The following is a 26,765-nucleotide window of genomic DNA, read 5'->3' on the forward strand; positions in this document are numbered from 1 at the left end:
GAGCTTTGCAGCATTCGCGGTTTCGAAGATTAGACTATTGACTGGTGTGTAAACGGCTCGCTTAGTTTATTTTAATTATTTTCCACAGTTTTTCTCGGGTATACTATTAGTACTAGAAAAAGAATAAGCTAGTTCAGAATGTTACCCGACTACAACAGGAATAGAATACGTTTGAAATTAGAATCAATTGCAAATTTAAAAAAAAAACGTTAAGGAACGTTTTGTTTTAAAGAATATTATAAAATTTGTGACTTCTTAGATTATAACACACTTAGGGAATAAAGCAATCGCCTACGGACTATTTCAAACAAAAATATATTAAACACAATTATTGGAAAAATTTATAAAAAAGTTTCTTTCGCCGGTTTGGATGTTTCAAACAGTGGTGGTTTTTTTTTTTTGTATTGAATAAAGATTTTGGATTTTTGATCAAAAAAGCAGTACTTTATTTGGGGTCGATTAGGACTACTATGAAATAAAAATCTATTTTTTTTCATATGAAACTTTATTAACATTACACGAAGTATAAAAAAACATTGACTTAAATTCTAAATTATTATACAATATATAAGTAAGATATACAATACAAATCATCAAATTGGAATATTTTAAAGCCGGTAATCACACATAAGTATTGCAATATAGCACCTAGATAAATTGCCTTTTTGGCTTATATTTTTTTCTAATATGTTTAAAAACATTTTATTTAAGTAACATTTAATAATCCTTATATTTTTTCAATATTTCAAACAAATGTAAGTATTTATGTATTTTTGGCAAAATTCGAATAGTCCGTCATTTATTGAAAACAATAAAATAAAGGGCACATGATTACTGTTAAAAAAAAAAAAAATATTATATTTTTAAGACTAGCAACACGAACACGAGTTAATACATTATTAGCAAGATTCTTTTGACGTAAAATAACGCAAATCTAATAAACTTTTATAAACAAATATATTCGATACATTAATAATAATGGCACTAAATTTAAGTAAGTAAAAAAAAGTTATTTAAAAAATATATAAGACAGATCTATAAAGATGCATAAGTTTGAAGAGAATTCTTAAGAGTATTCGATATTTTTATTGTTAATGTCATATATTTTTTTATATTATAATTAATTAAAAATCTTCCCTAATCTATAATTTTAATAAAAAAGCCTCAAATTTCGAGATTCTCTAAACCGAACGCAACAAATATAATTAAACAAAACGAAAAAGTAAAAAAAAAAATTATTGATTTTAGTGTCTTCAATCAACTCTGTGGATTATTGACAAAAATTTCACTTGATGAAAATGGTAACCTGTCAGTTTTATGAATGCATAAATTGTTTATTTATTACTGTTAATATTTTACTTAGAAATAATTTATGATACTGATCACTAATTAATTATTACTTTTTGATTATATTAAAATAAAAAATTACAAATATAATTTGCCCAATCAAACAATTGACAGTGACACTTACTATCGACAGAATAGAGGAAAAAGTAGCTTGATGTCAGAAATTATTAACATATTTTTGCTACACAACAGCGCTACTGGCCATCTGGTTGACGCCGCACGTTCCGTCGCCACGATAGACGCGGTAGTAACCCTGCTCACCCCATGAATTACCCCATGAATTCTTTATGATCCAGTAGGGCAAAGTTTTGTGGAACAGCGGATAATCTAAAAAAAATAATACTTAAAATTAGTGGGATGCTATAAAAATATATATTTTGTATAAATACTTATAATACTTGGTGGGCTCTGTGCAAGTCCGTCTGGGTAAGTACCACTCTCACACTCATCACATATTCTACCACCAAACAACAATAATTATTATTGTTGTGTTCTAGTTAGAAGGATAAGTGTGACATTGTAACTACAGCCACAGGAGACATAACATCTTCGCTCCCAGGATTTTAAATTGATAATGTAAGGAATGGTTAATATTTTTTAAAACGTCAAAGTCTATTGTAACCACTTACCAACGGATGGACATGCACTACTTGTACGTCCGCCTACCAAATGTATACATTATTTTTAATGTATATGTTACTGTAAAAGTTCGAACTAAGGTAAATCTTAAGATTTTCCAGTTAAACCTAAGATTTACCGACATGAGTTGGTAAATGTAAGTATTTATTATAAAGGAACTTTTTCGGACTTTTACCATTCCAACCTAACCTAACCTAACATGTAAATCCTAAGATTTACCAAGTGAATGATGGTAATAGTTCGAATCCCAAAGTTTTATGGACATTTACCATTCATAATCGGTAAATGTTAGGTTTTACTGGAAAATCCGTTTTGGAAAATGAAAAGATTTACTCACACACATACTCACATATAAAAATATGTATTTACTAAAAACAACTTTCCTGTTAACTAACTTTAATTATAAATAATGTATATAAGCTGTGGCAAAACAGTTATTCAGTTTAATAATATTAATTATTTTATACTTGATTTCTATTCAACATTCATTATAAATGCGAAAGTGAGTTCGTTTATTTATTTCTTTGTTACATTCATCATCATGAATATTAAGCCTACAGAAAATATAGACTGTAGTACCAGTTAAAAGTACTGGACCAAACTGTAACGCAACTTATTATATAATTTAACAGTTTAAATTTTTATTGCCCAGTGGCAATAAAAATAAACTATTTAATTTGATATAGCATCACATTTATCTCTAGTGTATTTAAAATTCAATTTATCAAATTAACACAAAACTAAGGATGCAGATTAATAATGAAGAAAACTAACAGCTGCGTGAGGTCATATAAATGTTTAAAACAGCGTACTTATAAGATTTAAACAAAAACGGTTGGAATTAAAACTCTTTGATATACATGGAGGACAGCAAAATTGATTTATGTTTCAGGCAAGAGCTGATACAGAACTGGTCATTGGTCAAGCGATCACGAACGAAGCTCTTTTACGCGGCTTACAGTAATATTAACTGGCAGAAATTGTCACTTAAGAATAAAGCGCTATGCTCCCTCCGGGCGACATTTCCCTCTTTCTATCATATACGGGTTTAAAAATTTCTTATTACATTATTTAAACTTATTTTTTGTTCGTTCGTTTGAGTTCCTTCCAAACGGACACATTATTTTTTAAAATTTTATCGATTTGGTCATATTAACAAAAATGTATTTTTACCTTTAACGCCGTATCCCACAATGAGAACACCGTGGTCCAAATTCGTCGGACTGCAAAGAACCTTCCAAGGGTGAGAAACGCCGCCCACGTAGAACTGCATCGCGTTCGCATTTATACCTGAAAACAATCAAATTAATATTTTAGAGTACTATTTGTTTCGCGATGACCGCACACGAGTTTCCTTCAAAACATTAACTAACTACCTCGGTGGTTGAGAATCGGGTGCATACACCCCTTAATTTTTCTGAAGATTAAAAAAGGCATATTAATTTACGTTTAATAAATAAAGTCAATGAAAAGTTAAATCCGTTCATCCCCTTCTCCATTACAGTAAGATAATCATACAAGAAATCGCATTGATAAAATTTTGTAAGTAAATAATGTTTTTGTAGGTTTAGGTTGGAAATTAACTCACCGATGGAAATAGGGCCGTTCTGTACGAGCCACTTGGCCATGTCAGTCTCGTTGGATGTTATGTTGACGGCGCTAGTGATCTTTACTTTAGATAGGGTTTTGTTGAAAGCGCACTTGTCATTTTCACCTTCATACGGATAGTCGTTCTCTGTTTCTAAGCCACCGAGTTGTTCTATTGCTCTATAAAAAAAATTAAATTTTACATGCTTAATATTAGTCTAAGTGTGTTAGATTTAACGAATAACCGATCATAATTTTGGAATAGTCAAAATACCCGCGAATTTTATTTTCAATGGCAAAACGAAGAAAAACTATGTTTGTCTATGTTTATTGCGATAAATATTGCTGTTAGGAAAAAATCCTATGTTATACATGGGTAGGTAATAAAATATTGTAATTTTTTCCGCGCATTTAGTCGTATGACAAAATAGGTGATTTTTCAGTAGAGGGATTTTAGCTATCGTCTTTGCTTTGCTCAGCCACCAAATACAGTTTGTGATTAATTTTGGAACACAACACTGATTGTAATAATAAGGCTTTTCTATTGAATTAAAAATTCATATATTAGTATAAATGGGTAAAAATAAAAACATACGACTTTATTCTTGTTGTCACGAGGTCTTTGCTTTAATATTAAACAACGTATATAATCGTAAGTTTTAGTTAAGATGTAAGATGAAAATAAACCACAAACATCGACAACGCAACATTTTGCGTCGGACATGTCATTTTTTCACAAAACATTAAAATATAAAAATCACAGGCACGCTGACCATTGGGTCACTTCCACTATCCACCTATCCACCTAGCAAAGATAAGAATCCGAGATCACTCGCTGTGTAAATGTGGCCTAGAGGAAGGTTCCGCAACCCATATCCTGTTCCTTTGTCCTAAACTTCTTCATCCCATTTACGACATTCTCCCTCCTAAAGTCCCTCGTCCTATAAATGTTGAATGTTTGTTGACGTTTGTGTTTAGTCAATTTTGTTCCTATTTGTGTAAATATATTAAATGTAATAAAATTAAGTTGTGAATAGTCCAATTGAGTGTTATATCTTATTATACATAGTTTAGAGTACTAACAATTATTATTAATTTACTTTATTATTAATCTTTAATGTTTGTGTTGTTCTAGGTTAAGGATTAACAAGGAAATTGTTACTACTATGCTAGTCTTCAAAATTTAATTGAGTCTGTTACCTCAACCGTACCGATCAATCTCTTTCGTGTCTTCTCCATCCTACGTGACATTGGCGAAATAATCCGTGCCCTGTCGGCACAACTAAAAGCCATTAAACTAAGAATTGAATTGAATTGAAAATATAAAAAGCGTTGGCCCCAACGCACGCCTCCGCAGCTTCGGTTGCGTGATCATATCCGTTATCAGCGGTTGAAATCCATATTATGTATACCAAAATTAGGATCAATCGTAGGTATGGACAAAACAAAAGGTTATCCTTGAATTCATTGCTTTCATAGGTCAGTATAAACTTACTTCTAGTCGTAATGATTTAGACCAAGAAATCAGAAGCCCCTTTGAACAATATCGAAGCCCAACACAAAATAATAAAATAATTACGAATATAACCGAATGAGAATTAAATTAAAAACAGTAAATAATTTATTATATAAAAAGTTTTCTATTTATTTCCTTCATAATTCATATATCTATAATAAAATCGAAGCGTCAACAGCACACAGAATGCATTTATTAAAACTGCCACATCCAGTTACAATCCACGGCAGATGCCAAGTCGATGTTATCATATTTTAAATTTCGACGGACGTAATTGAATTCTTGCAATTAACAAACAGAGTCGTTTGCAACTTTGTAAATAAAATTAATCACGTTGTTTTACACACAACAACGTTCATTGTTTAATAATAGTGAGAATTTACGACATTTTTATTGTATTGTTTAATTAAAAACAGGAAAACAATTGAATAGTAACGCAATATATCTATAATGATAACATCGTTTGCTCTGACCGACTATATACGTACGTACGGGCAGATATACTAAGTCTAAGCTAAATTATGGAACAGGTTTTATAACGTAGGCATCCCCTAAGAAAATAATTTTATTTAGTAGGAAATAGGAGGGCGACCTTCGTATGAATTTAACCTGTATGACGTCGAGATCGACAGCCAGTAAATAATAAAATACTAAATAGTTATTTATTAAAATCCTAGTTCAAATGAATAAAACGTGTATAAATTCTTATCCGGAAGTACCTAAGCTAGAATGTGAATCCCGTGCTTCGGAAAACACGTAAAACCTGTCCCAAGTTTGTTCTCTCCGTATTATTAGTATGGATTATTTGTGAGTTGCCGTTAGGTTACAGAAACAAGGATTGGTATAATTTATTTGTGGTATTTAGTAGGAAAAATCAATTTTCGTTGTTTTTGTTACAAAAGTTGCTAGTTTGTAGGTTTTTTTGAGCAATTTATATATACGTATTATATATTTAATATCAATTTCAAAATGTTTGGTTTCATGTCGAAGCCTTTAAATTAAACATACGTGTTTCACTTTTTCGATTAAAATATGATTATAACTATAAAAATACTCAAAAAAAAGATAGTATTTTTGTAACAAAAGCAATGAAAATTGATTTTTCCTACTAAATACCACAAATAAATTATACCAATCCTTGTTTCTGTAACCTAACGGCAACTTACAAATAATCCAGTAAATCAATTAATTTGGCCTGCGTTGCAATATACTTTTTTGTTGTATAAATAATTCTCAATTTCGTCACATACTGTATGCTAATATTACGTCAGAAACCTTAAGTGTCAGCAACAACTGTACAAAGATTGTACTTAATCGTATGAATAATATAGAAACTGGGAATTTTAAAATTAATTTATAATTATGAACTTTACTGTGTCAAAGTATTTGATTATGTAAGCAAATATTCGCACTTGCCACGTTTTAATGATTACAAGGATTATACTTAAAAAATATTAATGTAACTTTTAGAGAATATTCGACAGAATTTTAAGCAGATAATGCACTAGTTACTTATGTTAAGACCAAGCCCAATTCAGAACCCTGGGCTGCTACTAAAAGCGATTTACGTCGAATCAGAGATTCTAATCCTATATCTCGGTAACTGCATCCGTACCGAAGAGCCGAGATGGCCCAGTGGTTAGAACACGTACATCTTAACCGATGATTTCGGGTTCAAACCCAGGCAGGCACCACTGAATTTTGATGTGCTTTATTTGTGTTTATAATTCATCTCGTGCTCGGCGGTGAAGGAAAACATCGTGAGGAAACCCGCATGTGTCTAATTTCAATGAAATTCTGCCACATGTGTATTCCACCAACCCGCATTGGAACAGCGTGGTGGAATATGCACCAAACCTTCTCCTCAAAAGGAGAGGAGGACTTAGCCCAGCAGTGGGAAATATATAGGCTGCTAATGTAATGTAATGTATGTAATGCATGCGTACCAACAAAAGTTACGAGGCAATTTAGTATTTTTTTACCTATAAGCATTGTCTGGAAGACCACCATTGCACCCGTCGTCTAACTTGTCACAATCCACGAGCTCCTGCTCCGATAGCGACACCAGTTCGCCTGTTTGAATTTTCCATTGACCTTCGATATTACCTGCAAGTTAAAATGCCCTAATTACTTGGTGGTAGCGTTTTGTCCAAAACTTTCTGGTCAATTACCAACTACTCATTATGTATTCCACCGGCTGTACTTAGTATTGTTGTGTTTCAGTTTGAATGAGCCAACAAGGGGCATATAACATTTTAAGGCCCAAGTTTGGTGGCGCATCGGTGATATAAGGCATGGTTAATATGTCTAACAATGGCAATATCTATGGGCTGTTGTGACCACGTTCTATCCTAGGTCAGGTGACCCTTTGGCCAGTCTCCCAATTATTAGTAAAAAATAAAAATGAAATGTTACTGATGCAATTCAATGACAGAATTATTGAATTCTAAAAGTTAGTTTGAAAGAATATTAGTAGACAATAAAGTTTAGTAATAAAAGATTTACCTGTAACACTAAATGCCCAGCAACTGCCACATGAACCTTGGTCTTTAACTTCAGTGACTGCATTATAATGCCTCCAGTCAAACAAGGCCGGGAGATGCACCTGGGGGATCTCAGCCTTTCTCATTGGTATTTGGTTATGGTCTCGAAAACTCGGTTTCAATCCCATAAATTTCTGTCTAAACTCCTCGTAAGACAAATCGGCAAATCTTGTAACGGCATATCTAGCTGTTCCTCTTTCATGGGTGTTGAAATCGTGAATTTTCTTTACATTTTCTTTAAATATGGTGAACCTTTTTAGCATTTCGTTGCGATCATTTACATAATCGGGCGTGTATGTAGTCAGAAAATCGGAAAACAAATGTTCCGCTTGTATATTTCGATATAATTCAGTGGTAGCGCCGTCTTGATAATCGCAAGACACGCGATATATAGGCGGACGGTCAGTCCAAGTTCGCAACCAAATATTTACTCGACAAAACTTATTTAAGCCCATATTATTCACTATCTTGCAGTCATCTTTAATGCTTAATGCCATGCAGTCGGTATACCCAACTTCGATCTTCATTCTATAATGGAGACCAGCTATTTCTTGTTTTTGTAGTGAATATACTCTAACTACTTTTTGTCTTCTTGGACTTGGGTACTTCGCTTCAATATGCTTCACAGCCTCGTTTGCTAATTGCATAGCAGTCTCGGTACTCTCAAACTCAACGTGCGCTTCAAGAGGAGTTTCATCATCTACACAGCTAACATCGATCTGCCTACCATTTTCCAACCAAAGTCGCTCCCAAACGTACGAAATGCAATGTCGCCTGGGTAAATGTTCTATGAAATCACAGGCAGTGATATTATCCACCCATTCGTATTTTAGACAGTTTGTGTAACCCACATCGAAATCTATAGTAGTAAGCTTTCCTGTAGTAATTTTGTTCGTAAAGCTATTAATTTGCATAACTCTTTGTTTATATCTATTGATTGAAGACATTTCTAGTTTTTCTAATGACTCTTTTACTAAATTTTGGATAGTTTTATCATCAGACGTAATATTCTTTAATTCTAAAGATCGCTTATATCGATACTTTTTCTGCTCAGAACACTTTGTAGTGATTTTTCCAATTTTTTTACTATTCGGTTTCATCCACACATATGAGGTACATGTCTTTGAAATTCTAGATACATCTAAATAACATGCATCAGGGTTTCGATCTAAATCTACGTGTTTTGAACAATTTAAAGTATGAACTATGTACGTCACTTTGGTAGGGTTGTCAAAATCTAAGCTCGGTATAACGTGCGGTTCGCCTTTGTTAATCAATTTGTTTTGAATCTTAGGTGACGCTTCTAACTCTCTTAAAGATCGCTTTATTATTTCTGGTATTGAAATTCCTGTAACTTTTTTGAATTCGGCCTCATCATCACACACTACATCAATGCTTTCCACGTCCAATTCGTCATCCGGCGATGGTCGCAAATTAACAAAACACAGCCTATGATACATTCCTGATAATTCTTCACAATTATCTAAGCGGACTTCATCTTGATGTCGTAAACAGAAAGTATATGCAGTTTCTATATACATTTTTACCGTATTTACACCCCTAATCATATGGCTTTGAATAGAATGTACAGTAATGAGCTTTTGTAAGTTATTTGTATCCGATTTATCATTAATTTGATTTATAGCACGATCCGCATAGTAGTACATGGTGTCCTCGTCAATATTATTTTCACCTGAATGTATTTGCCTCTTTGTTCTTTTATCGTTATCATGCAAATCATCTGTTTTAACATTTTTAATATAAACTTTCTTACAAGTTACATTAATTTCTTTCTCTGATTTTAACCATGGTCTATTCCACACTTCCGATTCACAGCGTAGTACGGTCTGAGGTTTCAGTAAACTGCATTCGTCTATTACATGTGGGCCATCTGTAAGTAAGCATTTTGTTGGTGATATAGAGAATTCTAACTTTGTAAGAACACCCTCTACAATTTGTTCGGTTACATGATGTATTTTAACAATTTTATGTTGATACTTCGCGTTGCTTATTTGCTGATATTTTTCTAGAGATAGATCAGCTAGTTGTTTATACTCTTTGCTGTCTATATTTTTTTCTTTCGGAGCTCCCAAGCGGATGCTGCGTTTATCTCTTTTATTTTTTTCTTTGTCAGAATCATCTTCATTGGCAAAATATTCATTACAATGTACATCAATTTCCTTGCTTCCTTTCCAAGGTCGATCCCAAATTTTCGAATGACAGGCAAGTAAGTTGTTTGTTTTGCATTTAGATGTTCTCTGGCTACATGATGTAGGCGTAGCTATAAAATCTATTTTATATAATATTCCCGAAACAATTTGCTCAGTTACTCGTTTTACGGTTATATCATGTTTAGTTTTTGTTTTTTGAATACGTTGATATTTATTTAATGACTCTTCAGCCAGTAATTTGTATTGTACACTATTTACATTTTTTTTTGTTGGAGCACCTGTTAACGCTCGTTTACGTCTTATATTTGGCTTGTTTTCAACTTTTTCCCCATAAGTATATACATTGTCTAAGTCTTTTCTTGGATTCAAAACGCCAACATCAGCAGGTACATACCGTTTTATTCTAGACTTACTCCCTAAATCTTCACAATTTACTTTATAATTAGTGTAATTTAACCATGGACGTTTCCATATTTCTGAATAACAAATGTGTTTTTCATTTTGGATATTTTTATTGGTTATTTGAAAATGCATTTTAATTAACAATCCAGATACGACTTGCTCTGTAACATTTTCAACTTTTACAACTTCATACTCATTATTAAAGCCTTCGTCTTGCAAAAATTTTTTCAATGATAAATTAGCTAATAATTGGTATTGTGGTTCAGTAGGATCCGTGTTTTTAACTCCTCCTGGTTTTACTGATCTTTTCTTTAAAGATCTATGAATATCTTTATCTATAGTGTCATCACACTTGACCTTAATTTGTTTACCATCTTCTAACCAAGGACGATCCCATATTTGCGCCTGACACTTTCGTAGTGGTTCATTATGTAATAATTCACAAGTCTTTAGATCAACTTGATATTCATTTGGGCATTCTGTGTAACCCACAGCAAACTTTACTTCCGTCAACAATCCTCCTATAAGCTGGGTTGTCACAGAAGTAATTTCTACAACCTTTTGCTTATTGTTTCTATTTGAATTAACATCTAAATATTGCAAGGCATCTTGCACCATGTCAAATACTTTTGGATCATTTAAGCCTTGTATATTATTTGATTGTCTCTTTTTACTAAATCTTTCATCAATAGGCCTTTGAGTACATACATGTGTCACTTTTTTCTCTTTTAACCAGTGTCGTTCATGTACAGTTATATCACATATATTAGAATCCATACTTTGTATCACTGTGCAATTTGTTCTCTTCTCATATGGAATTGTTTTATTACAATTAGTATATACAAGGTGTAGGATAAATTTTGTAAGTCTACCCGAAGCTTGTTGTGTATTAGCTTCTAATATTTCTTCGATTTTCATTGCATTTGGATTCGATGATTCTTTTTCGATTTTCTTTAATGATTCCTGAGTAAGTTTTAATAATACAGGATCATTTAATGGAATCATTTCTGGTTTGCTAAATTGATTTTTTCTCTTTTTTTCGTCGTGACAAAACGCACTTAAAATTTGAGGTGTGTTTTGTTCAAAAACTTCAATCACACCATTGCAAATTTTATTTACTTCATTGTTACTCTCACATTCTGCTTTATCGCAAGGAATTGCAACACGTGCTTGAATATAAAAAAAATGTTGGAAATTTTCGTATTCTTCTTCTGCGGCAATTACTTCTTTAAGGATTCTTGTTTTAACTGCTAAATCCATCTCATTAATGTAATCTAACATATTCTGTGCTAGATTATATAAATAGTTTGCATTATTGACATTATCCTTAATCTTATGGATTTTTTCAGCAAGAGACATAATTTTTAAATCATGATTGTAACTTCTCTTATTTCTTATAATATCATAGTGATTACCATCAAAACCAGCAGAGTTGAAAAAATTTATTAACTCATCGATAGCTTTTTTCTTGTCTTGGTTTAAATAACTAGTCTTTTCTTGATTCTCGGGTGGCTTCTGTTGAGCTGAATTGCCACCGTAACGCCTCACTGTCTCCATACCAGAAACAAGATGTGCACTCTCATCACCTGAGTTTTGGGATTTTAATGTTTCACTGATTTCACTTACAGTTGCTTCATCAAATTTATTATAAGGAATTATTTGTTCTTCTAAATTTTTCCTTTCATTCTCAGTAAGAGTTTTCTCTTGTTGGGGCTGCGCCTGCACATCAGTGTTATGGATCACTTTAAGAATTTCATCCTCAGATCCTGTATTTACATTGTTAGGTTTAGGTTTTTGTATACCATCATCATTTTTATCATCATTATTTGGTATATATTCACCATCATCTCCAAATATCCATTCCTCTGTACAGTTATTTGATAAAATAGTTCTGTATTTAGAACCATCATGTGTTTTTATCCAACTTTTTTCAAGTATTGCTATCTTACATGGTTTAATTTCGATACATTCATCTGTTGGTGGTGAGCATTTATTAAAAACAACTTGAAGTGTTAAGATATATCGAACACCATTGATAGCCTGTAATAAAATATAATAATTAATATATCTTCATTGATTATTATTATAGAAGATAATATTTTAAACTTACTTGCACTTGTCTTTCCACATCAAGCACAGAGTCAATTGAGTGCCTGACATTAGGTTCATGTTTATCTAAGTGTTTGATAGCAAGAGCAGCTAGGTCATTGACTCCAGGTGCTTGAATGTTCACATGACTTGAGCATCCTATGCAGGAGCCACCGTACTGTCTTCTAGGTATTGCTATAAACTGCTCACCAGATGTAATCTATTAATAAAATAATGGCTGTGACATTTGATTGATTTTGTTTTTTAATTTATATAAAATTAAACTTCAAACAACCTCATATGACAAACTTTTGAAAGATTACATAAAATATTACAAAATAATAAAAATAATGATTAAACACAAAAAAAATATGTATCCTTTTCAGTTTAAAATAATTATTTTGAAATATTTTACCCCAATATTTGATTGGACTTCATTATCCAAATGCACAGGTTCATGGGCAGTGACTAGTTCCATTTGAGTAGTTTGATCAACATCCTGCTGGTCAACATCTTGCTGACCAACTTCACTAGACTTTTGATCTGTCATATGATCACTGTTTTCACAGTGATACTCATTATTCTGTACACTTATGCCTGCTTCATTCAAGTCTTGTATAGTTGCAGAGCATTTTATGTATCTCGACGAATCTAAATCATGGTTATCTGTGGCTTTCAAATTTATTTCAATATAATAACTTTCACTGGCATCATTCTAAAACAAAACAATTTTTATGTATACGAGTTTGTTCCAAGTCATAAGAAATGTTTTTTTTAACATATTTTAATAGTAATTGCTTGGTTTTAAAGTACTTAATTATAACTATATTTTGTTGAAAATAATTAGCACATAATTAATAGCTTCAAGGTTACAAGAAGTTATTTGCCTCAGAGTATTGTAAAACATAATATTCTGATATCATATAAAATAATATCATATAATTTTATTTTATATAACAAATGTCCATACGATAATTTAACCAGGGGTCTCTCTTACGATAACCTTAGGCAAAACTTAAAAAAAAAAATAGTTTCTATTGTATGGCTTACCATTTTATGCGTTTTAATAATAGCACCATCTTCGTAAGTATATGGCTGGTTTGGTAAGTTATTTAAGTAATCTACAAATCCATTTAATAATTTATCTTTTCTCTCGAAGTCTAATTCGGCTAAGCACGCAGATAATAGACAGCACACATTTAACGTAAACGCAAATTTTAACCACCGCATGATGATATTATTCAGGCGATATCATAGCTGAACACACAAAAACAGAATGAAGAAAAGACTATGACACTACGACTTATTTAAAATAGTGAATGATTCAACAAAACCGCAGTGATTACTGATCATAACAATTAATACGTATGTTGTATATATATATATATTGATTATTGTTGACTTTTGTATTGACATTGACATTAGTGTTGCTTATGGATAGTCTATCGATATTCTTGTCACGTGTTAATACTATCGATAATATCTATAGTATCGATAGCACCCTATGAGCAATACTATTGATATCATTGAACATTACTTTTAACCTAAACTATCGAAGCTATCGATAGTTTTGTGCTATCAGTAGCTAGTTATTTTTCGATAGTATTACTTTCTCAAGATAAGTTATTTAGTAAGCCAGGTAAAGACAAAATATTTTAATAAGCCAGTTAAGAGTATAAGAATTAATACATTTAATACTTTTTCTTCGATTTATGAAAAACAGATTAAAGTATACCCTCAAGTTTATAAATTGTGTGTCTTCTGGTAGAAGTGTAAAATTTACATAATTACATACGACCGTCAATTTCCAAAGACGCGTTTCAATAAAATAACAATATTCAATGATAAATCAGGGCCTCGATTCAAAAAACATTAATGAGAACTTTGACTTAGTCATTATCCTTTTCTTTTCCATTTGATAGTAAGTACTATCGATATCCTGAATTGTTTTCGAGGTCAACTATCGATAGTTCTGCGACACAGATTGACTTATAACGCGCGTATTATTATAATAAACTTTTATGAAGGTTTAAATTACGTAAACCTTTATTCATTCATTTCATCATTAAATAAACCAAATGCTTTATTATAAAGTAAAAGCAATAAAAAATATGATAATATATTATCATATTGATTTAATATCATAAAATCAATAGATATTAAAAATAAACTATAAGCTGGCGATTTTATTACCTTTCCCTTTTATGGGATAACCGATGAATACTAATTATATACTAAAGATTCATTCAAATTTAAATTCATAACTTAATTTAAAAAAAAGTGATGTTTTGAAATAAGGGTTCCATTAATTCTCAGAGAGTATGTACTACTATTACTACTACTGTCTACTACTATTGCTGTACCTAGAGACAGTAGTGGGTACCAGTACCTGTCTTACCAGAAAAAGTTGTCGATGCAGTGCAGTGTCCTAACACAAAACAGCAAACAAATAGCATAAAATATTACTTTGTAGTTGATGAAAGCACCGTTTTTTTTAACGTAGTACGTAGTAACTGTTTTTTTAGATATTTAGGGAATAATAACCCAAGAAATATATATTAAATGTGAGAAAAAATATTTTTATTAAAAAAATAAAATTATCAGTATAAATCGTTGATATTTAGCGCGTTTCTTTAAATTTCACTTTATCTCACCTAGTAATACCATCTAGATTATTTATATTTTACGGGACATTTTTTATACGCAATGATACTTCTTTTTGCATTGATTAGAATAATTTGACAAATTATTGATAGCTGTGACAATTCGGCCCAGTTTCAGTATTTATGTATTATCTATGATTCGGCCATTGACTGGCAATACTAGCATTTGACAAACTTTAAGACATTTAATAAATAAATACCGTTATACGTTACTATTGTGACTTTCTCCTCTAATTTTTCATTTATTTTAATATGTATACATTTTATTTTTCTATTGTAGTATACGTTATGGTATTGTAAATATACACTATGACTGAGATAAAAAAAAATCGGTCAGCAAGTTCATCAAATAATAAAATGTATGTATAATGTACATACTGAAGTTTTAAAAAAAGTGCACAAACTTTAATTTCTGAATAAGATTGTTATTAGTTCCATATTATTTCTATTATTTTCTTAGATGGTGGTTAACATTCGGCATTCTCTGCGGAGGAACATTATTGACTCGATTTTACAAAGTTTTAGAACCTGATCATGTTTGGTGAGTCTTGCGGTTTTTTTGTTTCTTTGAATTATAACTAATATCAATATTATTAGTTAATTTTTAATAATTAAATTTAATTTTACACTCAAACGCTAAATTGTAAGAGTTTAGATATAAACACAAAAAAATATATATTATTGTTACAGTTGGGATGAAACACATTTTGGCAAAATGGCGAGTTGGTATATAAATCGAACATTCTTCTTTGATGTTCATCCTCCGCTTGGAAAGGTATCATTATTCAGCTAAAGATCATTGACATTTAAAAGATAAACAAATACCTTTGGTTAGCTTGATTCAAATTTCATAACAAAACACTTAAAACAAAATGTTAATGGTGATCAGACTAGATAAGTTTAATATCCCTATTTCTTGTTAAGTATCCTAGTATGACTTTTCCTATTTTCTACTGAATATAGTATATAAAAGTCAGACTGGTATTGTAAGTATTACATACTTCATAATACTGAAGAATTTTTGAAGATGGTAAATAGAACCTTCCATTTAAATTCAGTTATATGTTTTATTTGTGTATAACTAACATAAGAATAATTAAATTTTAGATGCTTATAGCCTTGTCTGGAAAGTTGACAGGATATGATGGCAAATTTCCATTTGAAAAACCTGGTGACAAATATGATGGAGCTAGATATGAAGGCATGAGAATTGTAAGTTGAAATACAATTCCAATTGGACATTCAAGTCTTTGTTTACTTTTATAAAATTAAAACCAAGATCCACATATACACTTATCAAGGCTGCTGGAAAATTTGTATTGACATATTTAATAAACATTAAAATACATAATACCATAATATTGTGAAGACATTTGCTAATGAAAAGTTGATAAATACACAGTTTTCTTAGAGCTAGCAATGTACACCAATGTATATTTTTTTATTTAATTTTGATGCCTGCAGTATGTGAACTAAGGCTACTAACTAGCACACAAGCTAGAGTAGTGCTTGAGTGCTGAGATATCTTTGTGCAAATTCATTTGTCAATAATGTAAGTTCATTAAATATAAAAAAAAAACATAATATATTAGTATCTGTCATTTAACTTATATACATCATAAATATGCAATAAATAGTTGTTGCCAATGACAGACAGACACGGTTACTTTCACATTCATCATATTAGTATTGATATATTCAATATATTTCTATGATTGTAAGACATTAATCAGTGGTTATACAATCTTGGTAACAATGAAATTTATTAATTAAGGAAATCATTTTAATGATTTCCTTAATTAATAAATATTACTAAAACACATATCATTGCCTTGTATGTTTTGTGAAAAGAAATAATATGGTTGATTTTGTGACTTAATATATAATAGTTTTCACTATGTAGTCTAAATTATACTCTGGGTATTACTGATAATTTGAAGATAACATATTTTTCAAACACTTCTTGCTGCCCTTTTTTCATAATTTTTTTGTCAAACAAAAAAAAACAGTATTATAAGAGTATTGGTTGACAAACAGAGAAAACATTATTTCATAGTACTTTTCTATCCTTGCCTGTTTATTAGCTTTTATGAGTTTAGGGTGATGTTTTTAAATAAAAAATCTAATATAAAACCTTTCTTTACAGTTTTGCACTACATTAGGAGCTCTGATAATTCCACTTACATTTTTAACAATGTGGGAAATGACTAAATCAATTGACTCCACTTTTATTGGAACATTACTGTTACTATGTGGTAAGTATTTTGACCTTTATTATTTGAATACTACATATTATATGAGCTGAGGTTGTAAATTATGCTTTCAAAACCAAGCAAGCACCAGTTAACATGCCATTAATTGATGATCAAAATTTATCTTATACTTGCGGTAAAGGCAAATATTGTTGTGTAACATGTATTTTTTTTTTAACTTTTTGTCAAATCTGTATCTATCAACGTACCTTTCAGTAGTGTGATAGAATAAGCTTCAAACATTCTCTTCAAGAGGAGAGAGCACTTTATAAGAAGTTGGTGAGCCAAATTTTTATGTTTGGGGAGATGATTTTCTCATTTGACATTGCTTATTAATACTGACAATAATTGTACTTTATGAAACTACTTTTGCCATCGTAGGCAAAGGAAATTAATCTTATGAATATTAAAAAAAAAAGAATAGACAAACTCTTCAGCTTTATACTATTAGTGTAGGTGAAGAAATGGGGGTAAATAATATTCAGTGGCAACACTCTTCACGCAGCACACAAACCACAAACACATTGTAAGGAGTATGCGAGTGTGTCCACATGCTGTCAGACCTTTTTTGATTGGTCAGATACTCTTTCGTTTGTTAAATTGTTTTTTATTTTTCTTTATAGGATTGCTATTCATTTTAAATTGTAACTATTATTATTATTTTTTTAGATGTCGGCTTTTTGACTCTTAACAGATACATTTTGCTTGACCCAATTCTGTTATTTTTTATGAGCTGTTCAATTTATGGTGTCTTTAAGGTAAGCTTAGTAAATTAATTTATATACATACTACGATCTTTTAATATATTGAGCTATTGTGTGACGAAATACAAAAAATATATTTTGGGCAAAGAAATTGATTAAACTGTCTTGTCTACAGGTTCGATCGCTTACTGATTCTGGTCTTGAGCCATTTTCCACAAGAATGTTATGTTGGCAGTTATACTTGGGCGCTTCACTTGCTTGTACAATGTCTGTTAAATTTGTCGGTCTGTTTGTTGTTCTTTTCGTCGGTCTTCGAACTATTGCCGATTTGTGGAATGTGCTAGGTGACCTATCAAAGCCTGTGGTAAGTTGACTCTAAGTTAAATATTAAGAAATATTATTTTTTATAGATGTATCAATTTTTTACTGATTTTTACATAATCCTCAAATAAACTTGTAGAGTTTACTAGTCCCTAGCTTGCTTGTAGTTCTTCTTGTTAATAAAATAACACTTGCTTGCTTGTCAGATCGGAATAAATTTATATAAATGTGTCAGTATATATATATATAAAATCTTAAAATAAAATTAATCAATAAAATCATTACACTAAATATTTACAATTTGTGCGTCCTAAGAAAACGCTTACATTATTACCAAAAAAACTGAATACTATATAAATACGACAAAGATAAACATTCAATTAAATAAAAATTACACATTAAAGTTGAAAATATTTTAGAAATTAAATTACTAATGAAATATGAAGTCTTTATATATGAAATTGGCGTTTTGTACGGTATATAAAGTTTTTTTTTTTGTAAATTATATTTAATTAATAAAAGTACGCACCATTGTTATCTATGCACTTTCGCCATCTCATAGGTTCATTAGGTTTTTGTCGTGTGATTTGTAAGAGCGCGATGGGTTAGCACCATATACGCTTGTTCGGCTCTCGCACCATATATACGAATACGATAAGCAGTATTTTTTGTTTGTTCTCTAGACATGGACGGGTCGTATGTAATTACTATGTATGTTACAAAGAGTCTAAAGGACTTTATTACCATTTTTTGATTTAAAATACTATGTAGGCCAGCAAATGGCTTAATTGCTCTAAATATAACCATCTAAATTAAGAATATGGTTGATTAATAGAAGCTGATTTCTATTCTTTAACAAATTAAAATAATTGTTTATTAGTTTAAAGGTTAGTTATATTATTATGGTAAGTCATATAATAGCTAAAGTATCGTCCAGTATATTAAAAGAGTAATGTATTGCAGGCCGCCTGTAAGAATCACATAGAGTTGTTTCTAATAATGAAACGTTATTTTCAGAGTTTGACGATAAAGCATCTCATCGGAAGAAGCATTACTCTCATATTGTGGCCAATCGTACTGTATGTTTTCTTTTTCTGGATTCATCTAACAGTTCTCAGTAAAAGGTAAGAAATAACAACAATAGTATCAGTTGTCTTTGGACCAACATCCCACGGCATGACTGTAACTGTTTAGTTTTATAAGGTCATATATCGTTTGAGTGTATTCATAATAATTATCTTAATAACTAAATTAAACTTTTCCAAAATTCCTATAACAGTTTCGTCGACGTTCAAAACGCCATTTTTTCGCAAATTCATAGTGAATATCATAGATTGATCAATTAGCTGTCAAATGTTGTTTATCTGGCTTTTTTCCTGTTATGGTTGGAATAGAGTAAACGTCATGGTAATACAGTTGAGCCATAAATTCCGCCAATAATGCTCACGCCAAGGAAAATTGAATCAAATTCGTTTTTGTTGAACAGTTTCATAATATATTAATTAAATTGGTTCCATCGACTTTTAGACAGGCTTAAGTACTCTTCAATTTAGTTTTGTATTTATATTAGTATACAGTGGATTCGATACAGTACAGCTATATAATTACCGAAAGAATTAACGCAAATTTTACGCGGTTTACATTACAATTAATTTTAGCGGAAATTTTCGTGTAAGAAAAAGCGAGGCGCTTTAACACTTTTCTCTTTCTTCTTTTTCTCTCGGTCTTATTAACGGTTTTGTATAGCATTAAACATTATTTTTTTATTGTTTTAATTGATACGGGAATTTTTAATAACAATTTTATTTCTGGACATTTAATTATGCTCAAACGTATATATCAATTATTTAATTTTATTGTAGCTGTTATTTAGTACTTAACATATAGCGAAAGGAACTTCGTTACAACCGTATCCCGCGAGACATATCCTTTTTTATTTAATATTTATCTCTTTACACTGACATATGAGCATTCGACCCTTAATAATTATAATAAATATAAACTATTAAATACCCGTTTTGTTATGTAAGTTAATCTTTCTAGTGGCAACGGAGATGGCTTCTACTCGTCTGGTTTCCAAGCACGCTTGGAAGGTAACAGCCTTCACAATGCTAGCGCACCTCGAGTTCTCGCGTATGGTGCTATCATCACCTTAAAGAACCATCGAACAGGTGGAGGGTATTTACACTCTCACCACCATTTGTACCCAGCCGGAGTAGGAGCGAGACAGCAGCAGGTACGGTACACCATTACAGTGCGTGTGTTGTAAATGTACGGTTATCGTATTTACTTGGTGACCGCCCAGGAATGTACCACTCACTCAATATTTTCTACTGCCAAGCAGCAATAAATAATACTGTGTGTCGGTTCGAAGGAGCCAGTGTAAAGACAGGCTCAATGGGCATTACAGCTCTGTTGTCAAGGTTGATTGGCGATGTAAGGAATCGTTAACATTTCTTATGTTAATTGACAACGATAAACACTTATCGTCAGGTGACCCGTTTGCTCGAACGCCTACCTACCAATGTATTAAAAGAAATTTAATCCCCGCAATTTATCGAACTGAAATATTCGTATGGATTGAACAATCGATCGATCGAGTCGCTTTACATTTCCCAAAAACAACCTGCTACTACAAGAGCGAGAAAACGCCGTGTTATTTCTCATGATTCCTGTTTTAATAAATCCAGATTCATGACATAATTATAAAAACGGCGATCTGTGCGTTAATTTTCGAGCCCGAGGGCCGACTCGCGCAGACCGGCGTCCTCGTGACCGACACGCACCGCCGTCCGCAGATAACGACGTACACGCACAAGGACGACAACAACCGCTGGCAGGTGCGCGCGTGGGGCGGCGCGGCGGGCGCGGGGGGCGCGGGCGGCGCGGCGCGCGTGCGCAGCGGCGACCTGCTGCGCCTCACGCACGCGGCCAGCGCGCGCAACCTGCACTCGCACCGCGAGCGCGCGCCGCTGTCGCCCAAGCTGCTGCAGGTCACCGGCTACGGGGAGGTGAGGCCGGCGAGGACTTCGATGCGCTCTTTTGTAGAGTGTTTGTCACGGGCTCTTTTAACCGCGTGGTGCGAGAGTACGGCTCGACGGCAACGCTCCCGGTGTTGCCCTTCGATATTATTGTGATGTTTTCTTTTGAGAGCGGATTTCCTCACTCTGCCAACGCTCGGTGCCGATGACCGCGATCGTGAGTTGATGGATTGCTATCGACGATTGATTTCGAAGCGACCGAGTGCAACCGAAGACCCGTCGGCGACGTTCTAACGAAACCGATATTCCAGGACGGCGTCGGCGACGCAAACGACGTGTGGAAGGTTATCATATCCGGTGGCAAAGATGGAGACGAAATTCAAACCGTTCGCAGCAAAATTATGTTCGTGCACTACTTGCAGGTATTTCCAATTCACTTTAAAGATTCGCGGTCTTTTAAATCTTAAATAGTAACTGACGGCCAGAAATCGAGATTATAGCACCACGGAAATGGAATAACGCCACCCTAACACTCCGTTTAACTAGGAAATGAAAAAAAAAAATCACTTCAGTGATTTAAAATATAGATGTCTGTCATATTCGTTACCATATAATAAGATATCGTGCGAAGAGTTTGAAAATTGACAATTTAAAAGAAATTAAGGAGGCATTGCAAAGCTGGCCGGACACTTGCTTTTCATAAAATGTTAACCTATTTTTGCCGTCTTTATGAACATAAAACATTGATGGCAAAATATGCAAATTAGTTAAAAAATATATATATATATATATATTATGTGACTGCTATCATATAATGATGTACTACGATATGTGATACATTCTTCGACTAACCTGCACAAAGTCCTACAACCAAATGTAAATAATAAAATTTGAAATCTGTAGGCGTGCGCTTTAACGACGACCGGCAAACAACTGCCGAAGTGGGGCTTCGAGCAGCAAGAGGTCGCATGTAATCCCAATTTGCGAGACAAGAACGCGCTTTGGAACGTCGAGGACAACATATTCGATCAGTGTAAGTATTCTTGATTGATGATTCTGACGATCGATAATATGTATTACTCTTAAATATAAATTAATATATTTATTTAATGTGCTTACGGAACTTAGTCTTTGTCTGATTTTTTTTTAGTGAATAAAAATCACTAAAATAATAATTGTACAACCATATGAAACTCTAAAATAAGACGAGTCAATTCTAAAAGGTCGTATCTGAACGCGCGCGGATTATTTCTATAAGTACCTTGAGGCAACAGGTTCTGAATTGAATCTAAGTAATATTGTGAAATGTTTGAATGAGAATAGTATTATTCTGACTCTTATTTGATCGAGATAGAGTACATAGCATTTCCTTGAGAAATGCAGTAACTGACGTAACCCAATTCTTAATAATATCTCATACACATACCAGTTCCAATATTCATATAAATTATTTTATATTTACAGTGTTTTATATAATTTTATTTATTACAGTACCAAAGATGAGTTTTGAAGTTTATGCATCGGGTTTTCTGGAACGCTTGTTCGAGTCTCATGCAGTGATGCTGCAGGGAAACGCTGGCCTTAAACCTAAAGAGGGAGAAGTAACCTCGCAACCCTGGCAGTGGCCCATCAACTATAGAGTAAGGAACTATGTGGACAGATTATATTAGAACTTTGGTATATCTTGTATTATTTAAATCACACATTTTGATAATACGCTTATAAAAAATCTGCATGTTTTAGAATTTAAAATGTTGAGATAAAATCAAACAGCATTTCAGTAAATTATTTAGAATTTTTGTCACTAACTCTAATGTGCGTATAATTGTTGTATTTTATGTTATAAATTATAATTAAAAAAAATGTTTCAGGGTCAGTTTTTTTCAGGAAGTGCTCACAGAATATACCTACTCGGCAATCCAGTTGTATGGTGGGCTAATCTAGCATTTCTCGTCATATTTTTTATTGTATTCATTTACAATTCAGTGAGGGAAAAACGAGCAAAAGCGTTTGGGAAAAAAATACAAGGTGAGCTTGTTTATCATTAAAAAAATCACATTTTTATACTCCTTATTAACTTGTCTCTGTCACTCGCGTATATATATATATATATTTATATCGCCATCGCATTCGCTCGCAGGTTCTAATACGCAGTGAACATTGCTATCATAGATTTGAAACCTTTCGACCTAAACAATAAATATTATATTAATAATTTACTAGGTAGGTAGACTAGCAAATGGACCACCTTATGATAAGTGGTCACCACCATATACAATGGTACTGTAAGAAATATTAACTATCCCTTACGTCTCTAATCATCGGATATCCTTCTAATATCCAAAAGTTAAATTAGTACCACTTTCTCTTACCATACGCGAGTTGAAATTGTACATGTTGGTTCAGTTCCGAAGACACTTATTTCACTCCGCTCTCCTTCATACCGCGCCCATTCGTTGCTTCGTCGAGACGCCTAATAACTCACTTTTAATAATTTATTAAGCACTAGTCGTCGCCTGCGGCTTCGCTCCTGTTTTAGGGTTGTTTTTCATAACAAATTTAATCAAATTTGGTTCAGCGGTCTGGACCTGAAAGGAAAAGAGCTACTTTCGCGTTTATAATAATAACATAGATATGCTATTATTATATATATTGTATAAATGACATACCGTCCGCTAGCAGAGATGTGCATGCAGCATAACGTGTGATTGTTCGCAGAAACCGGCGACGGCGACGGCGACGGCGACGGCTCGCTGCTGAACGCGGCGGGCTGGAGCTGCGCGGGCTGGGCGCTGCACTACGTGCCGTTCTGGGCCATGGGCCGCGTGCTTTACTTCCACCACTACTTCCCCGCGCTCGTGTTCAGCTCCATGCTCACCGGTACGGTTACCGCCTCCCTGTTCAAATACGGTCTTACTCGGTATACAAATATTATTTAAAAACCTGATTTTTTTTCGAACCATGGGATGGTACTCAAGAACGGCATCAATGGATTTAACGTGACAGATTCGCTAGCCGGTTAGATCATCGAATTTCTAAAACGGTATTATTTTGAATTTCAATGTAATATGCCTTTGATTAATTATTACCCGCATTTTGTTCGAAATGATACAAAGTTTTTTTTAATACTCACTTGGAAAAAAAAGATATTTAAATTTATTTATTTTATTATCTCTTCCCGTTTAAAAGTCACAATATTTTTTTAGTTTTGTAAATAATACAAATAATACAAACTCATAGCGCATTGGGGCCAATAATTCAGATATAGCCAGTCACGTCCCATTGATAAATACAATATTGTGTACTGGATATATTTTTGTTTATTTTCCAGGTATTCTGACAGTGTATTTACTGAGAAACCTAAGACGTTACTTGAGCCAGGAGTTGGGCAAAACGGCATACCAGTGTGCCATGGGTCTAGTGATATCCACTGCCGTATATAGTTTCTACTTGTTTTCGCCCCTCGCTTACGGAATGAACGGGCCTTTGTCCAATGAGCCCAACTCAACGATGGCTGGACTAAAATGGCTGGAGTCATGGGAATTTTAAATTAGAAATAGTAATAAATATTGCAAGTTATAAAATGTTACGTATTTTATATATTTGTATTTAAATATGTTTCCGTCCTTAATTTTAAGCAAAAAGTGCTATTTTTATATACATTTTATATTATATTATTTATTTATGTTACATTAACAAGTAAAAATAATAATTAGGAATGTGATTATATTTACACTTTTTATACATAAAATATTTAATTTTTTATTAAATATTAATTATACATAGACAACATTTTTTATTTATATCTTTGGCATTTGTGATATTGTATTGCTGATACCTCATGACTTTTTGAAATTGACAGGAAACAAGCTAATCATGACGATGTAAACAATGAATTATTACAAAGTTGGTTTGAAAAATAATAATAATTTAGTTGTAAACGTCAGAAAGACAAAATGCGCACTGCTTGCCTTACCTAATGTGAGATGGCAAAATTTAGAGCTAACTTTAAACAATAGTGATCTAAATGTAACCGATACTACAGTATTTCTGAAATCACACTTAAGTCCCTGTTTAAAAAACGCGGGACAAACATTTCAACGCTTCATACATAAAGTACTCCGTGGACTAGCCACGTGTTCCCCGTTCATCGTTCATGATCTTATTGCCTCATCTAACGAGCCCGAACATCGCGAACACTTCCATATCGTTGTAAAAAGTGTAGAGGTTCTTTACTGTTTAGACAGCCAAATGCAAGCTAGACTAACCAGAAGTCAAGTTTTTCAAGTTAATGAAGTATTAAACCAAGTCAAGTCAAGTTGTCAATAAAGTATTAAACCAAGAAAAAGAAAAAATTAAAACCCGCATAAAATAAAATCATCGACTACCCGCAACTAAAAACCATAGAAGAGTTAAGAAGATTTCTCAGTATGTTAAATTACTACCGCGACCACAAACCGCACGCCGTAACCAAACAAGCCCCGTGGAATGCACATCTACACAATGCCAAGAGGGGGGATAAAACATGAATACAGCGCAACAACGAATCATTGCAAGCATTCGAAGCGCGTATTTCTATCGCTACTCTACTTGCCCCCCCCCCCTCTTATCTATCTACACTCGATATATTCAGCGATGCCTTTGACGACTCAGCTGGAGCTATATTATAACAATCATCATCACCATCATCATGATCAGCCTGTATTATTCCACTGCTGAACGTAGGCCTCCCCCAAGGCGCGCCACTGAACCCGATCTTCGGCCCTTCTCACCCATGTTCTACCGGCCACCTTCCGTACATCGTCGCTCCCCCGTGCCGCAGGGCGTCCTAAAATATACTTGCCGATTTACGGTCGCTATTAGTTCTTCTACAGATGTCACCGGCCTACTGCCGCTTCACCTGGCCAATCCTCTGAGCTATGTCGACCACTTTCGTTTTCTGTCGGATCACCTCTTTCCGGATTTTATCCTTCAGAAATACGCCAAACATAACTCTCTCCATAGCCCGCTGAGCGACTTTAAATTGGTGGACCAGCCGTACGGTGAGTGTCCACGTCTCGGCTGCGTAAATCATGACTGATAGGACGAACTGGTTGAAGACCTACGTCTTCAGGCTACCCCAGTGCCTTGGCGACGTGAATATATTATAACAATACATCAATGAAAAACGGCATCCACTCGGACACTTCTCAAAGAAATTCTCAGATGTATGCATAGATTCTTACGTAATAAATTTTAAACAAGGGGGAAGGAGGCGGGCTATATTTATTATTTCTTAATCAAGGTAGAGCGGGTGGTCTAACACTAGTAAAATCGTCTTACGTAATAAATGAATGGCTCTGTCGGTACGCCGTTAGCAAGCGTAAGCATGCATATAATATAATACTATCACTACATAGTATAAAACAAAGTCGCTTCCCGCTGACTATCTGTCCTTATGTATGCTTAAACCTTTAAAACTACGCAACCGATTTTGATGCGGTTTTTTTTCATAAGCGCAAAAAATGTGTTTATACGACATCGCATTAGAAATCTCTTAAGTTATCAGTGT

The 26,765-nt window shown here is 33.1% G+C and overlaps 3 protein-coding genes across 3 annotated transcripts in view; 1 reads left to right on the forward strand and 2 right to left on the reverse strand.

Annotated features, from left to right (window-relative positions):
- Positions 1–14,220, reverse strand: part of LOC113397075 (actin maturation protease) — a 174,694-nt gene extending 160,474 nt beyond the window's left edge. Inside the window, exon 1 of the mRNA XM_026635228.2 lies at positions 14,209–14,220. The gene's annotated coding sequence lies outside the window, so the exon portion shown is untranslated. The remainder of the gene's footprint in view (positions 1–14,208) is intronic.
- Positions 852–13,684, reverse strand: LOC113397064 (uncharacterized). The gene is made up of 8 exons (XM_026635210.2): positions 13,344–13,684; positions 12,709–13,008; positions 12,316–12,513; positions 7,595–12,245; positions 7,072–7,195; positions 3,575–3,753; positions 3,160–3,276; positions 852–1,674 (listed from the first exon to the last, which is right to left on the reverse strand). Exons 1-8 carry the CDS (start codon positions 13,521–13,523, stop codon positions 1,529–1,531), a joined length of 5,895 nt encoding a protein of 1,964 aa, XP_026490995.2. The 5' UTR covers positions 13,524–13,684; the 3' UTR covers positions 852–1,528.
- Positions 14,221–15,117: 897 nt separating the features above from the next.
- Tw (twisted) lies at positions 15,118–24,785 on the forward strand. The gene is made up of 16 exons (XM_064217829.1): positions 15,118–15,315; positions 15,417–15,497; positions 15,647–15,731; positions 16,064–16,168; positions 17,103–17,211; positions 17,878–17,966; positions 18,088–18,276; positions 19,251–19,357; positions 20,277–20,469; positions 21,032–21,244; positions 21,526–21,636; positions 22,118–22,247; positions 22,706–22,854; positions 23,086–23,242; positions 23,933–24,094; positions 24,546–24,785. The coding sequence occupies exons 1-16, from the start codon at positions 15,266–15,268 to the stop codon at positions 24,761–24,763; spliced, it is 2,148 nt and encodes a 715-aa protein (XP_064073899.1). The 5' UTR covers positions 15,118–15,265; the 3' UTR covers positions 24,764–24,785.
- The last annotated feature ends 1,980 nt before the right edge of the window (positions 24,786–26,765 follow it).

Source organism: Vanessa tameamea, chromosome 19 (assembly GCF_037043105.1).
Source record: "Vanessa tameamea isolate UH-Manoa-2023 chromosome 19, ilVanTame1 primary haplotype, whole genome shotgun sequence".
NCBI classification, from domain to species: domain Eukaryota; kingdom Metazoa; phylum Arthropoda; class Insecta; order Lepidoptera; family Nymphalidae; genus Vanessa; species Vanessa tameamea.

Excerpts from the sequence above, each read along its gene's own strand:
- LOC113397064 (XM_026635210.2), bottom strand. The coding sequence starts at position 13,523 with ATGCGGTGGTTAAAATTTGCGTTTACGTTAAATGTGTGCTGTCTATTA. Across the intron at positions 13,009-13,343 it reads TTATTAAAACGCATAAAATG|AATGATGCCAGTGAAAGTTA; the intron begins GTAAGCCATACA and ends GTTTTGTTTTAG. Across the intron at positions 3,277-3,574 it reads GAACGGCCCTATTTCCATCG|GTATAAATGCGAACGCGATG; the intron begins GTGAGTTAATTT and ends GATTGTTTTCAG.
- Tw (XM_064217829.1), top strand. The coding sequence starts at position 15,266 with ATGACTGAGATAAAAAAAAATCGGTCAGCAAGTTCATCAAATAATAAA. Across the intron at positions 17,212-17,877 it reads AACATTACTGTTACTATGTG|ATGTCGGCTTTTTGACTCTT; the intron begins GTAAGTATTTTG and ends TTATTTTTTTAG. Across the intron at positions 24,095-24,545 it reads GTTCAGCTCCATGCTCACCG|GTATTCTGACAGTGTATTTA; the intron begins GTACGGTTACCG and ends TTTATTTTCCAG.